The sequence below is a fragment of the Chlorocebus sabaeus genome, chromosome 14 (genome assembly GCF_047675955.1).
Source record: "Chlorocebus sabaeus isolate Y175 chromosome 14, mChlSab1.0.hap1, whole genome shotgun sequence".
In the NCBI taxonomy this organism is placed as follows: Eukaryota; Metazoa; Chordata; class Mammalia; order Primates; family Cercopithecidae; genus Chlorocebus; species Chlorocebus sabaeus.
Genome location: NC_132917.1, coordinates 94212549 through 94228313, shown reverse-complemented (window position 1 = coordinate 94228313; position 15765 = coordinate 94212549). Strand labels below are relative to the sequence as shown.

General features: G+C 44.3%; 1 protein-coding gene and 1 pseudogene across 1 annotated transcript in view; both read left to right on the top strand.

The window, feature by feature from the left end:
- The window catches only part of ACOXL (acyl-CoA oxidase like), a 197792-nt gene that overhangs the window by 30735 nt on the left and 151292 nt on the right, over positions 1-15765 (top strand). The window contains exon 3 of the mRNA XM_073022719.1: positions 9446-9535. Within this exon, the coding sequence (XP_072878820.1) occupies positions 9446-9535 (90 nt within the window). The remainder of the gene's footprint in view (positions 1-9445; positions 9536-15765) is intronic.
- Positions 12522-14558, top strand: LOC103241246 (large ribosomal subunit protein uL18-like; annotated as a pseudogene).

The window sequence follows — 15765 nt, the reverse complement described above, 5'->3', positions numbered from 1 at the left end:
CTGTTTCATCTCAATGTAGAAAAGTTACATATTGTTCAGTATAGAATTCATTGTTGACAGTTATTATCTCTTAACACTTTGAAGTTTTGCTTATCTGGATTTCCTTGTTGCTGAGGAATCAGCTATCTACCAGTAATTTTTCATGGCAGTCTGTTTTTTCTTTCTGTTTCTTTTAAGATATTTTATTTGTTGTCATGACCTATGGTTTCACTACAATATGTATAAATATAAATTTGGTTGTATTTTTCCTGTTTGGATTCATTTGAGGTTGGTAAGTATGTAGATTTGTGTCACTAACGATTCTGTAACATTTTAGGCCATTGTCATTTTGAATATTTTTTTTTGGCATTATCTCCTTATAGGCATATTAGGCTAATATCAATATCTGCTGCCTCTGCAGTTTTGATTCTGTTGATTTTTTAATCTTCTGCTTGTCTTTTATTTGCCCTTGTGTTTTGTGAGCAGCTTGTGAATAAGTAGGTGGATGCTGCAGTGCTAACTACCTCTTTCATTCTCAGCCCTCGGCAAGCCCTTCACTGTCTGCCTCCATCCCCAACCCCAGCTAGTCCACCTTTCTCTCTCTCTCTCTCTCTCTTTTTCTCTCTCTTGCCACCTATGGTCTGTGCCCGACTTAGCAGCTGGAGTCATCTTTTAAAATCACAAATCATCTGATTCCAAAGCTTAGCATTTATTTTTAACTTTACATTTCACCTAACGTAAAATAAATCCCCAAGATGGCTGCTGAGGCTCCGGGTGACTTGACCCCTGTCTGCCCCCAAAGTCTTCTCTTTGGGCCCTTCCCCCCTCACTCATCACCTCCAGCCCAGCCTTCTTTCCAGGCCCTGGACATTCTGTGCCCCTTCATGTCTCAGGGCGTTTGCACAGGCTGCTCTCTCAGCTGGAACAAGCGTCCTCCCGTTCCCAGATTGGCTGAATTCCCTTCTTTAAGTTTCCAGGTTAAGCAAGCCCTCTGAAATCTTTGTCTGGCATCCACGTTGGAGGAGGTCTCTCTTGCTATTTGTTTTCTTACAGAACCTCCCTGCCCCCATCTTTTCCTTTCTGGCGTTTGCCACAGATTTTTTTCTTTTGTTTTTTTTTTTTTTAAGATGGAGTCTTGCTCTGTTGCCCAGGCTGGAGTGCAGTGGTGCGATCTCAGCTCACTGCAACCTCTGCCTCCCAGGTTCAAGCAATTCTCCTGCGTCAGCCTCCTGAGTAGCTGGGATTACAAGCATGCGCCACTACGCCTGGCTAATTTTGTATTTTTAGTAGAAACGGGGTTGCTGCTCAGGCTGGTCTCAAACTCCTGAACCATCTGCCTCGGCATCTCAAAGTGCTGGGATTACATGCGTGCCACAGATTTTTAATTACCTATTTTATTTGTCCACCTGGCCAATGCCCCTCTCTCCCATGAGGACAGGGCCATGGCTATAGTTCATTATGGGTAGTATAGTCCCTAAGATGGAGGGAGCCTTGGTATGCATTCGGTGACAGAATCCATGAAGGAACTCCCTCCTGCCCACTCTGTCCAGCAAATAAATCATGGGCGTGCAGGGCAGCAGTGACAGGGTCCCCTCAAAGCATGCGGCAGGATGGGGCAACCTGCCATCACTACCCTGGACTCAGAATCCTGCATTCAGGAGACCCAACCCAGATCTCAGCTGTCACAAGACAGGTTGCAGTGACTCTCCATGCTCCCAGGTCCCCTCACGTATGGGTTCTGCACCTGTGGGCACGGTGGAGGTCACAGGCATAAAATTAGTGCCACCCGAAGACACGGTGCCTCTTGGTTGGTGGGTCAATCTCTGTATTTTTAATTGGTCTCCTTGAACAAATAAGATAAGATTGATTTCATGTTTTGTCGTCTTCAGATTAACAGAATTTATCCTCATTTGTTTAAAAAGGGGGAAAGAACGCCTGTTTCTGATTTGTTCTGATACATTTATTAAATGTAATCATATAGTAAAAAATTCAGCGATGTTAAAAACAGCAGGAAAATATTAAACTTTCCATGTACAAAGTTTGGATCATAAAATATGTTTCTTGGGGCTCTCACTGAAACGGGACACAACCTTCATGACACTCACAATTAGTCGCTAAGTGGCTCGATGTAACCCAGAAGGCAGAGAGTGGAGGAGCTGTCTACCGAGTGGGCTCTTGCTTCACAGAGCCCAGGTTCTGCTGCTTCCCTCTCTGAGGCTTCCGCTGGCATTTGGAACATGGGTTTAGAGTTCCCTCTGTCTCTCTCATGTTTCTTTCTCTCCTTCTTAGGAATAAAGTAAGCTCACGGAAAATCTTACTTTTTTTTTTCCAGATGGAACCTGTTTCTTGTGTACCACCCTTTTATTTCCCACTATCCATCGACCCCACCAATAAACAAACGAATATCCCCACTCAGGAGTCCAATGTAGAAAGGAGAAAAATTTCATTTTGTAATGAAAACCTAAGGTGCTACTTACTGAGTGCCTTGAGTTGATGGCTTAGGAAAGGGCTTCCTCAGACTCCAAAAGATTTGTTCATGTTGGAGAAGCAGTTAACATTGATTTATCTCTGGTCATGAACAGACACGGTTCAAGCTAACACTTCCCACATGCTGTGTTTGTCTGTGCTGGCTGCTATACAAAGTGCCATAGACTGGGTGGATTAAACAACAGGAATTTCTGTTCTCACAGCTCTGGAGCTGGAAGTCTGGGATCCAGGTGTGGGCGGGGTTGGTCTCTTCTGAGGCTCACTTCTTGACCTGTGGATGACCATCTCCTGCCTGTGTCTTCACATGTTCCTCCGTGTGTGTCTGTGTCCTGATGTCCTCTTGTAAGGATGCCAGTCAGTATTGCTTTAGGGTTGCCCAATTGCCTCGTTTAATCTTAATTACTGCTTTTAAGGTCCTGTTTTGAAATACAGTCACATTGAGGTTGTGGGGGTTAGGACTTCAATATAAGAATTTTGTGGGGAACCAGGGGCAGTGGCTCATGCCACCCAGCACTTTGGGAGGCTGAGGCAGGTGGATCACCTAAGGTGAGGAGTTCGAGACCAGCCTGGACAACATGGTGAAACCCGTCTCTACTAAAAATACAAAAAAAAGCTGGGCATGGTTGCGGGCGCCTATAATCCAGCTTATGCTGGAGGCTGAGGCAGAAGAATCGCTTGAACCTGGGAGGTGGAGGTTGCAGTGAGGTGAGATCGCGCCGCTGCACTCCAGCCTGGGTGACAGAGTGAGACTCCGTCTCAAAAAAAATTAAAAAGAAATTTTGGGGGGACACAATGATGTAGCCCATAGTGCCTGTGTATGCGTGCGTATGCACATACACACACACGCACACATGCACACGTGCACACACACACACACGCATGCACACGCGCACACACACATGCACATACACACAGGTGCACACGCACACGGACACGCGCACACACACACGCACACGCGCACACGCATGGACATACACACATGCACACACACATGCACATGCACACACACATGCACACGTGCACACGCATGCACATACACACATGCACACGCATGCACCCACATGCACACACACACACACTCTCAGGCATACGCTCTGTACTTTTCTATAGGCCTCTTCCAGCTAAATTTTTAGTTTTAATCTGAGATACAGCAAAGGCCCAGTGATTAGGTCTTGCAATGAAACGATTCCCAACAGAGACATAGGGGTGAGAACCCCATACACCTTCAGCGAAGCATCGTTGGCCACATGTCGGCTGTGGGGAGACCTAGCTGGCCCAGCACACAGGCCAGTCTGTGTGCGGAATGGTCCCTGACAACTGGAACAACCACTGTTGGTTCAGGGGCCCTCACGCTGCAGTCAGCACCACCTCAGCTGGGAAGGACAGGGATGTGGTTTTAGGGAGCTGATCCCCCAGGCTCCCATTCAGTCGGCAGCTCCACGTGGACACAGAAGCCTGTGAATCATGTGTGATGTGGCAGCCTTCCTGCTGAGCAGGCATCTGTGGTGCCCTGGTTAAAGCCAAGACAATTCAGAGGCTGAGAGAAATGAAATCGAATCCCCAGGGGACTGAGGGAGCCTGTGGGCATCAGATGGAAGGAAAACGCCCCATGGCAGGAGTGGGAGTGGAGAGCATGAAATGCAGGCATGGCAATTTCCCCAGAATACTTTGGATTTCCCTGGACAATGCCACAGAGGACCCTGGGCATCTTGGGACACCAAGGAGCCTGCGCTTCCTCCTGGGCAGATGCAGGTTCTCATCTGTCGGCTCCTGGAGGTCTGCACTGGAGAGGAGAACGTTTGGCACCTGGCATGACTCCTGTAGAGCAGTCCCTGCCCTGCCCTGGGAGCTAATGGGTCTTTTCCACCTGCTGCAAAAAGAGACTTGATTCAGATACCTCGTCCTGAGATTGGCTTACCCAGGTCTACACAGCTCCTCCAGGCAGACAAGACCCCTCACATGTTACCTCTGAATGAAACACAGGGTCCAGGCAGATGGAATTCCAGGGACAGAGTGGGACAAACCTTGGAATCTTGCTTGACTGAGTGTGGATGGCCCCTTGGCCTGACTCAAGGCTTGAGGGAGATGACAGAGGGTTAATTGAGGATGCCAGGGCCCTCCATGTGGCTCTGCACTCAGACTCTGCACCCTGTCTCTCCTGAGCCTGAGGCCACAACCCTGCCCTGCCCCATGGACCCCAGGCAGGAGGCTGTCGGCTCTCGACCCAGCTGGGTCTGGGGTGACATTCAGCTTCAGAAGTCATGCTTTTCTCCCAGCCCTGTGGATCCCACTCAGCATCAGGTGGCTAGTGCAGGAAGCCCTCTGCCTTTGTTTCTCTTGGGCACCTGCTCAAAGTCCCTTTACGTGCAAAGTCTTTATTCCTTGTTTCCTCCATCTCCACTTCCTCCCCCTGAAAAGAGCTGATGGCCAATTGTCACTGGGGCCCAGGAGAGGCTCCTTCCTTCCCTCTCACCTGGGCTCTTTGTCCTGTGCCACACCTGTCCCGGTCTTTGTGAGGCATGGCCATCTCCACGCTGGGCTGATAGAAGTTCACCTCGCATCCTTTGAGAGAGCTTGAGTCACCTCTAGTTGCCATTTCTAGCCTACCTCCCCGCCAACCCCCGAGAACGAGGGATGCTGGGACACTGCCCAGGTTCAGCATTCAGCACCGCAGGCTATAGAAGCTAAGGCAAGGTTTCCATTCACCATTCTGCACACATTCTTCTTTCAGCGATGACTGCATATATCATTAGCTGTGTTCAGTAAGGGCCAAGCAAGACCAGGATCTCAGAGTCAAAGTTGAGCACCACATAGAGGCCGGAGTAGCACAAGGCAGGGGTTGGGGACAGGTGGGAAAATTGCTACCCGCTACCCAAGGCCACAGGTTATCCCAGTCAGATCCAGAGGCTGGAAGAGAGGAGTATAAGGCTGTTTGTCTTAAATAAAGGGCAGGGGGGCTAGAAAGCAAAGGTGGTGGGTGGGGCAGCTGTTTTAAACAGAGAGGCAGGGATACCTTTTTTGCAGTGGAACTTCTTCAGACCTGAGATGGAAATGAAATGAGGGAGCCCCATGGAGGTCTGAGGGGAGTGTTCCAAACAATGAGAACAGGATTGCAAAACTCCCGCGAAGTGGGCAAACTGGTATGGCCAGAATGAACCCAAGCAAGGTTCAGGGAAACCTCACTGAACTTCAGTGTTTTCATTCTGAAAACTGGAGTGATGAGACGTGAGAAGTAGAAATGATACATTGTATGTAGTGCATATGGAAGTTGACCCTCGGTAGTGGCCTCCATGACTGTCCCTACTCTAGGCACACGTTGTGGTGCTGATCTGTAAAGATGTGTGAAGGTCTCCTCTGACTGTACCTTCCATGTGCGGTCATGGCCCTCCTCCTCTCACAACTTTCCATGGCTCCCTTTTACCCAGATCAGCTCCATTGTTGGCTTCCGGGTCTTTCATTTCCTCCCCCACCAATCCCGCCAACTCCTCCCTCCATCCTTGTGATCCTTAGTCCAATCCTGAGCCCCTTTCTTGGGGTCTTTCTCAGGCACCCATTTACCTTCCACCTTGGGAGGTTGTGAATGACTGTTTTCTTTCTGTCTTTTTTTTTTTTTTTTTTTACAGTGCTTGTGTATTACTTTTAGCAATTAATTTAAAAAACCCAAAAAGGTCATTTTTAGTTAAAAAATGATGCAGACACACATGCACAAACTGTTTATAATCATTTGTCCCCCAAGAATTTGAGGCCTCACTGTAGAATTTAAGTCACTCAAGGAGACTCAGGCTGCAAGCCCCATTCAGTGACTGCTCTATGCCATCGGTCTTTCTCTAAGCCACATACACATTTACCCAGGACATGGATGCTGGGACTTTCTAAGCCTGGCTAGTTTCTCAGTGGGTCACCTCAGGGTCCCAAGGATGGAGACTCCTGGGAGGCCAGGCCTTTCTGGCTTATTCTAAAGAAATTAGATCATAAATGCACCTCGTTATTTTCAGGAGATGGGAAGCAATATGACAACCACGACTCTGCCTCACATGTGTTGGACTTTGATTTTTCTTGTTGCCATTTCATTTTCAGTTACCTGCAAGTTGTTTGAGGGCTGTGAGCCTTGTTACCTCAGCTCTCAAGGGCCAGGTAGAGTCCAGAATCAACACCCTGTTTTACTTGACTTTCAAACTAGAAGAGGAGCTCACAGCTGAGTTTCACCATGTAGGAGAAAAAGGAATTATATTGTATGTGAAGAGCTGATACAGAACATCTTTGTGCTCCCAGAACTCCATTGCCTGTTCTTTGAGAGACTTCTGGTGTCTGTTTGCTGGTTCTGCCCTTTGAGTAGAGTCTCTTTCTGGTCATTTCAAAACTGGATCGCCTGACTTCAGGGCAGGGTGGAAGTGTCAGAGAACAACAAAGAGCCGGTTGCCCTCTCCTTCACTGGAGGAGAGCAGAGCAAAATGCTCAGAAAAAAAAAAAAAAAAGCACTTTGTTTCTTCAACATTAGTATTTTGAGTGTTTTGCAGCTAAACTTCTTAGGTATAACCACTGCTTCTCAACCCTGAAGTACTGTATTAGTCTGTTCTCATACTGCTTAATAAAGACATACCTGAGAATGGGTAATTTATAAAGGAAAGAGGTTTAATGGACTCACAGTTCCATATGGCTGGGGAGGCCCCACAGTCATGGTGGAAGATGAAGGAAGAGCAAAGTCACGTCTTACATGGTGGCAGGCAAGAAGGCATGTGCAGGGAACTATCCTTTATAAAACCATCAGATCTTGTGAGACTTATTCACTATCATGAGAGCAGGGCAGGAAAAACCCACTGCTGTGATTCAGTTACCTCCCACCGGGTCCCTCCCATGACACGTGGGGATTATTACAATTCAAGATGAAATTTGGGTGGGGACACAGAGCCCAATCCTATCAGGTGGTATATTTAGTGTTACTCTTCTTCCACATCAGAACTTGACAGTTGATTCAAGAACATTCCAACACAATCCTGAACCTCACTTGCTTCATCTGTAAAATGAGGATAATGCCTACTTCGCTGGGCCGTTGTGAGGATTAAAGGGATTCTGTGAGGTAAAGGAAGTCTGTGTGAAGTCCCAGCACAGTATCTAGCATAGAGGGCACTGTAGAATGAGAAAGGTGAAGATGAGTCCACTGTAGCCTTATGGGGAAATCACTCTGAGGCAGGACCACACTTCATCAGAATCTGATTTCGTGTGGTTTGCCCACAAGGCAGTTTTAATCCTGTGATTATTATGGGGTGGGGGGATGTGAACTTCTGATTGGAAATGTTACTGATTTACTTACCCATGAACAAAATCAGTTTAACCTTATGAAGGTAATTAAGGCTTCTGCTGGGGACTCCTTTGCTTCTGTAAACTGCAGGTGGTAACACCGCCCAGTCAGCCTTGATGGGGAAGAGGGAAAGGTGGCCGGGCCTTCCAGGGTGTCTCTCCCCACAGGAGCAGGACTGATGCCTACAAGTTTTCAGGGCTCTGAGGGCGGCAGGAACCCGGAAATCCAGGCTTCTAGGACCCCTGTGGCCATTTTCAGAAATGGAGCAGGTCCCCCAGGCATGAAGGGTACCTGGAGATTCAAGAGTATGACTGCCCATGGGCCTCTGTGGCTTGAAAATATTATCGGGGCAAAACTTGTCATTCCTTATTCAGAGCTAAAGTGCTCATTGCACATAGTCCTGGGAGAAATAACAGGACAGTCAGCTCTGATGTGATGGACACAGGCAGAAGTGATTTGTGGAAGTGGGCTTGGACAGAGGGAACAATTCTGGAGATTCACCCGGGAGAACAAAGAGCTGGAAGAAGGAGGTAGTGCAGAGGCCCTCAGAAGGGGAACGACCTAGAGCCACACAAAGACGGGCTTTGCTTCCTTCATGTTTTGCTTGGGACCAAACTTGCTTTCTCCTGTGTAGCCGATTCTCTGGTTTGTGTGCAGAAAGACTGCCAACACTGCCATTTAAATAAGGATTTCAGGAAGTAGAAGGGAAAAAACTACTGGAGTGAGAATTTATGGTGCAGAGTATTTAATGATATTAAGATGCAGAGTGGCAATTTAAGACATTTTGCTGCCTCTCAGGGAGTTTTGTAGGTATACAGGCTAATTTTCAGAAGGGTTGCTGGGGGCAGGGGAGAAATCATTTGCCTGCATACGGTGAGGTATAATCACTAGTACCTGGGCATTTATTAGAATTTGGAAGAAAGATGGAAAAAAATCAGTCTACTTTATTGAAATCTTTTGCAGAAATGTGACACAACCATTTTCTTTTTTTTCCTCTCCTTTTTTTTTTATTATACTTTAAGTTCTAGGGTACATGTGCACAACGTACAGGTTTGTTACATATGTATACATGTGCCATGTTGGTGTGCTGCACCCATTAACTCGTCATTTACATTAAGTATATCTCCTAATGCTATCCCTCCCCCTCCCCCCACCCCGCAACAGGCCCCGGTGTGTGATGTTCCCCTTCCTGTGTCCAAGTGATCTCATTGTTCAGTTCTCACCTATGAGTGAGAACATGTGGTATTTGGTTTTTTGTGATTGGAATAGTTTGCTGAGAATGATGGTTTCCAGCTGCATCCATGTCCCTACAAAGGACATGAACTCATCCTTTTTTATGGCTGCATAGTATTCCATGGTGTATATGTGCCACATTTTCTTAATCCAGTCTGTCATTGATGGACATTTGGGTTGGTTCCAAGTCTTTGCTATTGTGAATAGATGACACAACCATTTTCAAATAGTTTTTATTACCACCAAAACAATATTCATGAACTAAAAGCTAATGTAAGGAATCCAAATTCTTACAGTGGTTACTTTGGCTGGGAGAAATAGAATTGTTTTCCTCTTTTCAATTTTCTGTATATTTTTTAATTTTAAAGAAAATGTGAGTCCTGTATAGTGATAGGATCGCAAATTTAAAATGTGTGTGTGTGTTTTTTTTTCTTTTTTCTGCAATAGGGTTACATGATGGAAAATCGAATCTCAGGCTTAAAGTGTGACACAGATACATTTGCCACTTTTGAAGGTGACACTGTCGTTATGCTTCAGGTAAGATTCGGGAAATGTTTTCAAGATCAAGAGTTATCCAGAAGTCTGAAGTGTTTCATATGTTTTATCTTTATCTGATTGCCTTATTTAATTGGCAGGTGCTTTCCTGTGAGGCACTTGATATTTGTTGTAGCTGAACAGGGGATTACATTATTTCTCTCTTAGCTGATCTTTGACTTTGAATTACATCTTTTTGGTTTAAGAAAACCACTTATACATAGTGAGTCAGATTCTTCTACTGGTAAGGGCATTTTGGAAGAGTATGTAAGGGCCCAGAAGATGAACAAGCGAAAGACATGAAAACCCAATTTACAAAAGAACGACAATGGATCAGCCTCCTAATGATCAAGAAAATGCATATTAGACTATTGTGCAATACTGTTTTCCTTTCTCAACCCAGTCCGCTCATGTTTTAAAGTATGTTGAAGTCCCTGTGCTGGCACGGGGTGTTCTCTTGCATGTTGCTGTTGAACCATGTAGAATTCTACTTCTGGGCTGTATTTTAAGATAACAGCCTGAAATACAGAAAACTTTAAGGCACAAACATTTTCACCAGTACATTATTTATTATAGCAATAATGTTGGAGTCCAAATTTTCAACAATAGGAAAATTATTATACAGTATAAATCATGCTCTGGCCATTCAGTGGGGAATTATATAGCTTTTAAAATAGTGCTTTCAAAGAGTGCTATTTATAACCGAAATTTAAAACTCATGGTGAGTAAAAATGATACAAAAATGTACAAGTCATGCATTGCTTAACAACAGGAACATATTCTGAGATATTTGTCATTAGGCCGTTTCATCATTGTGTGAACTTCATAGAGCGCACTCACACAAACCTAGATGGCACAGCCTACTCCGCACCTAGGCTCTGTGGTGGAGCCTATTGCTCCCAGGCTGCACGCCTGTAGGGCATGATACTCTACTGAATACCACAGGCTACTGCAACATAATTCTTGTTTGTTTACTGATACATAATATTTTTACATATATAAGGGATACGTGCGATATTTTGTTACATGTCTCGAGTGTGTCATGATCAAGCCAGAGTTCTTACGGTGTCCATCACCTCGAGTATTTATCATTTCTATTTGTTGAGAACATTTGAAGTCCTCTCTTCTATGTATTTTGAAATATGCCATATATTGTTGTTAACGATAGTCACTCTACTCTGCCATGGAACATTATAACTTATTCCTTCCACCTGACTGTATATTTGTACTGATTGATCAACTTCTGTTCATCCCCCCTACCCCCCCCCCCCCACACCTTTCCCAGCCTCTGGTATCTATCATTCTAATCTTTACTGCTATGAGATCAACTTTTTTCGCTCCCATGTATGAGTAAGAACATGCCATATTTGTGTTTCTGTGCCTGACTTATTTCACTTCACATAATGACCTCCAGTTCCATTCATGTTGCTGCAAATGAAATGATTTCATTTTTTATGGCCAAATAGTATTCCATCAAATATATATATACACACACATACACACACACACACATATTTTCTTTGTTCATTTCTTCATGCGATGGGTATTTAGGTTGATTCCACATCTTTGCTATTGTGACTAGTGCTGCAAATGTGGGTGCAGGTATACCTTTGATATAGTGATTTATTTTTCCTTTGCATAAATACCCACTAGTGGGATTGCTGGGTCATAGGGTACTTCTATTTTTAGGGTTTTTGTTTGTTTGTTTGTTTTGTTTTTGAGAAACCTTCATACTGTTTTTTATAGTGGCTGTACTAATTTACCTTCCCACCAACAGTGCCTAACACAATTTTTTTATGTTTAAGTATTTGTGTTTGGAAGTACATCCAAGCATAGATAAGGTGATGTGTTATGCTATGATATCATGATGGCAAAGATATCACTAGGTGATGGGAAATTTTTAGCTGGGGCACTTGACTGTATAAAGAATGTGATCATGATTTGGGGTTTTTAAAAAAGGACAACTGGGACTCCTGGACTGCTAAGATAGAATAGCCCCAATTCCTCACAGATTTTCCTCTTCACAATTAAACTCCCTGGACAAAATACAACAGAAAGCATGGGAAGAGAAGGCCCTGGAAGGGGGAAGGAAGAAGGAGGCTGCCTAGGGACTCTGGGACTTGAAGAATGAAACAGTAATAAGGTCTCTGGATTTCCTTATTTTTTCCCATATATCCCAGACAGGATACACGTCCCCTGTATCTCTAATAGGCACACACAAAATATGCTCCAGGAGACACCTAATCCCGTAGCCAAAGGACCAGAAAGTTGGTGGCCTGATGACCGAAAATCTTTTTGGTAATATCCATGCTACACCAGCCAGACACAACATAAAAGCATAACCACTCTCCCCACCCCCGTTGACAATTTCAGCCTCACTGGGAGCTGATCTTCCACTGGATCCCTGACCTAAGGAAGCAGGCAGAAGCAGGGGTAGTACTCCTATCCCCCACCCAGTGGCGTTTGTGGGGCTGAGCAGGGAGCTCATCTTTTATCCTTCTCCTGGTGGAAACAGGTGGCGCTCAGATTCCCCACCAGAGTAGTGTCAGCAAGGCCCGGTGGCGAATCCACCCCCACTCAGCAGCAACAAGAACCAATGAGGTGGCTTAATGTGGAGCCCATCACCAGTGTGCTTCCGCTACCCACCCTGGGGCCAACAGGGGTCCAGCAGGAAGCTGAGTCTCTACTCCCATCTGACATCAATTAGACTAACCAGGAGGTGTGAGTAGGGACTAGTCACTACTCTGTGTTCTCCCACCCCTGGTGTCAGTGGGCCCAGTGAGGAGATGAAGCTCTACATCCACAAGACGACAAGAAACTGGATCAAGCAGCGTACAGCAGAGCCAGTGGACACTTTGACCTTTTCCCTCCCTGCCCCCTAAACCCCCAAAGGAGATTTAGTGGGGAGGTGAGCCTCTAGCCTCACCTGGCACCAACAGAATGAAATAGGATGAAGTGGGGGAGTTAATCTCCTTCTTCCTCCTCCCGTATTGTAGCAGGAACCAGTAAGCAGCGGAGCCTTCACCTCATCCAGCATCAGTGAGGCACAATGACGTGGTGGGAAATGGGGGTAGTTGGCCCTGTGCTTCCCCACTCCCTTCCCTGATGTCAGCAGGACCAAGAGGAACTGAACTTGCCCCCAACCTGTCTCCAACAAGGCAGCGTGAGTCAGCGCTCCTTCTTCCCCAGCATGATGTCGACGGGACCCAGCAGGAAAGTGAACGTATACCCATCAGGACCTTTTGCTACACTTCAAGATTAAATATCATCTCATAATATCCGATCTAAATACACTGGGTACAACAGAACATCACTTGTTATAAAAGAACCAAGAAAATCACAACTTGAATGAGAAAGTCAATAGATGTTGATACCAAGGAGAATCCTATGTTGGAATTACCTGATAAGGATTTTAAAATACCCACTATAAAAGTGCTTCAAAGGTGCACAAAACTGCTACAAATGCTCTTAAAACAAATTTTTAAAATAGAAAAAAAATATAAGCAAATAAAAGGGTACCAAATTCAAATGATAGAGTTAAAAATATAATGCAACAAACTTGCAGTCTGACCCCAATAATAGATATGATAGAGGGTGGAATCAGTGAATTTGAGGACAGATCAACAGAATTTACCCAATCTGAACAACAGAGAAGAAAAACATGAACAGAATCATAGGGATTCATGGAACAATAAGAAAAGAGCTAGCATTTGCATTATCAGAGTCTCAGAAGGAGAGAAGTGTGTTGCTCAATGTATGCAAAGGAAATACTTCAGACGATTATATTTAAAAAGTGAGGAGGGCAAAGAGACCTAAATGGAGGTAAGGTTTCTACACTTCACTCCGAGTAGTAAAACATTAATATCACTAGACTGTGATGAGATATATCACAAGTATTTACATGTAAATAATAAGACTATACAATATGATATTGTGATGTTCTGGGGGAAAACCTGATAGAAATGAAAGGAGAAATAGACAAATCAACAATTAAAGTTGGAGATTTCAACACATTTACTTCAATGGTTAACAAAACTACTAGACAGCAAATCAGAAAGGGTAGGAAAGAACTGAAAAACAGGCGCTGCTGGGCCTGCAGGTCTCTGTTGAGCAGCGGAAGCGGGTCTCTGTTCCACAGGATGGGGTTTGTTAGAGCTATTAAGAATAAGGCCTACTTTAAGAGATACCAAGTGAAATTTAGACGACGACTTGAGGGTAAAACCAATTACTATGCTCAGAAATGCTTGGTGATACGGGATAAAAATAAATACAACATACCCAAATACAGGATAGTAGTTCATGTAACAGAGATATCATTTGTCAGATTGCTTATGCCCTTATAGAGGGGAATATGATAGTCTGTGCAGCATATGCACACAAACTGCCAAAATATGGTGTGAAGGTTGGCCTGACAAATTATGCTGCAGCGTATTGTACTGACCTGCTGCTGGCCCGCAGGCTTCTCAATAGGTTTAGCATGGACAACATCTATGAAGGCCAAGTGTAGGTGACTGGCAATGAACACAATGTGGAAAGCATTGATGGTCAGCCAGGTGCCTTCACCTGCTATTTAGATGCAGGCCTTGCCAGAACTATCACTGGCAATAAAATTTTTGGCTTCCTGAAGGGAGCTGTGGATGGAGGCTGGTCTGTCCCTCACAGTACCAAACGATTCCCTGGTTATGATTTTGAAAGCAGGGAATTTAATGCAGAAGTACACCGGAAGCACATCACGGGCCAGAATGTTGCAGATTACATGCGCTACTTAATGGAAGAAGATGAAGATGCTTACAAGAAACAGTTCTCTCAATACATAAAGAACAGCGTAACTCCAAACATGATGGAGATGTATAAGAAAGCTCATGCTGCTATACATGAGAATCCAGTCTATGAAAAGAAGCCCAAGAAAGAAGTTAAAAAGAAGAGGTGGAACCATCCCAAAATGTCCCTTGCTCAGAAGAAAGATCGGGTAGCTCAAAAGTAGGCAAACTTCCTCAGAGCTCAGGAGCAGGCTGTTGAGAGCTAAACCAAACAATTTTCTCTGAAGATTTTTCGGATAAAGACAATAAACTTATGGACAGCAAAAAAAAAAAAAAAAAGGGGGGGGGGGGACTGAAAACCGTAATCAGGCAACAGGATTTAATTAAAATGGATGGAACACTCTATTCAACAGGAGGAGCATGCATGTTTTTCAAGCATTGGTGGAACTTTCTTCAAGATGGACTATCTCCTGGGCCATTAAAAAAAAAAAAACTCAGCAAATTTAAAAGAATTAAAAAGATATAGAATATGTTTTCTCATCATAATAGAATGAAATGAGAAATAAGAACAGAAAGAAAAGAAGAATATTTGTAAACACTTAGAAATGAAGCAACATACTTCAACTAATCCATAGGTTAAATAGGAAATTTTAATGGAACGTTAAAAAGACATAGAGATGAGTGAGCATGAACACACAACACATCAAAGTGTATGGGATACAGATAAAATAGTGCTGAAAGGAAAATTCATAGTACTAAATGCTTATTTTAGAAAAGAGGACAGGTCTCAAATCATTCACCTAAATCCCTACCTCAAGAACAGTGAAAGAGAAGAGCAAAATAAGTAGAAACCAAACAGAAGAAAGGAAATAATAAAGTTAAGATTATACATTTATAAAATTGAAGCCAGGAGAACAATAGAGAAAATCCATGAAACAAAAGTCGGCTCTGAAAAGAATCACCAAAGTTGCTAACCTCTAGCAAGATTGACAAAGTTAAAAATTAAGAAGGTTCAAATCACCAGTATCAGGAATGAAACAGAAGCTATATCTAGAGATCATGCCACCATTAAAAAATAATGAGGTTGCCAGGCATGGTGGCTCACACCTCTAATCCCAGCAATTTGGGAGGCTGAGGCAGGCAGATTACCTGAGGTCAGAAGTTTGAGACCAGCCTGGGCAACATGGTGAAACCCCATCTCTACTAAAAATACAAAAATTAGCCAGGTACGATGGTGCACATCTGTAATCCCAGCTTCTTGGGAAGCTGAGGCAGAAGAATCACTTGAACTTGGGGCGCAGAGGCTGCAGTGAGCCAAGATTGTGCCACTGCATTCCAGCCTGGGTGACAGAGTGAGACTTTGTCTCCAAAAAAAGGGAGGGAATGCTAGAAAATAGCTTTACATTGATAAATTTGACAACTTAGAAGAAATGGTCCAGTTCCTCAAAAACTAGAAACTGTCTGACTCAACAA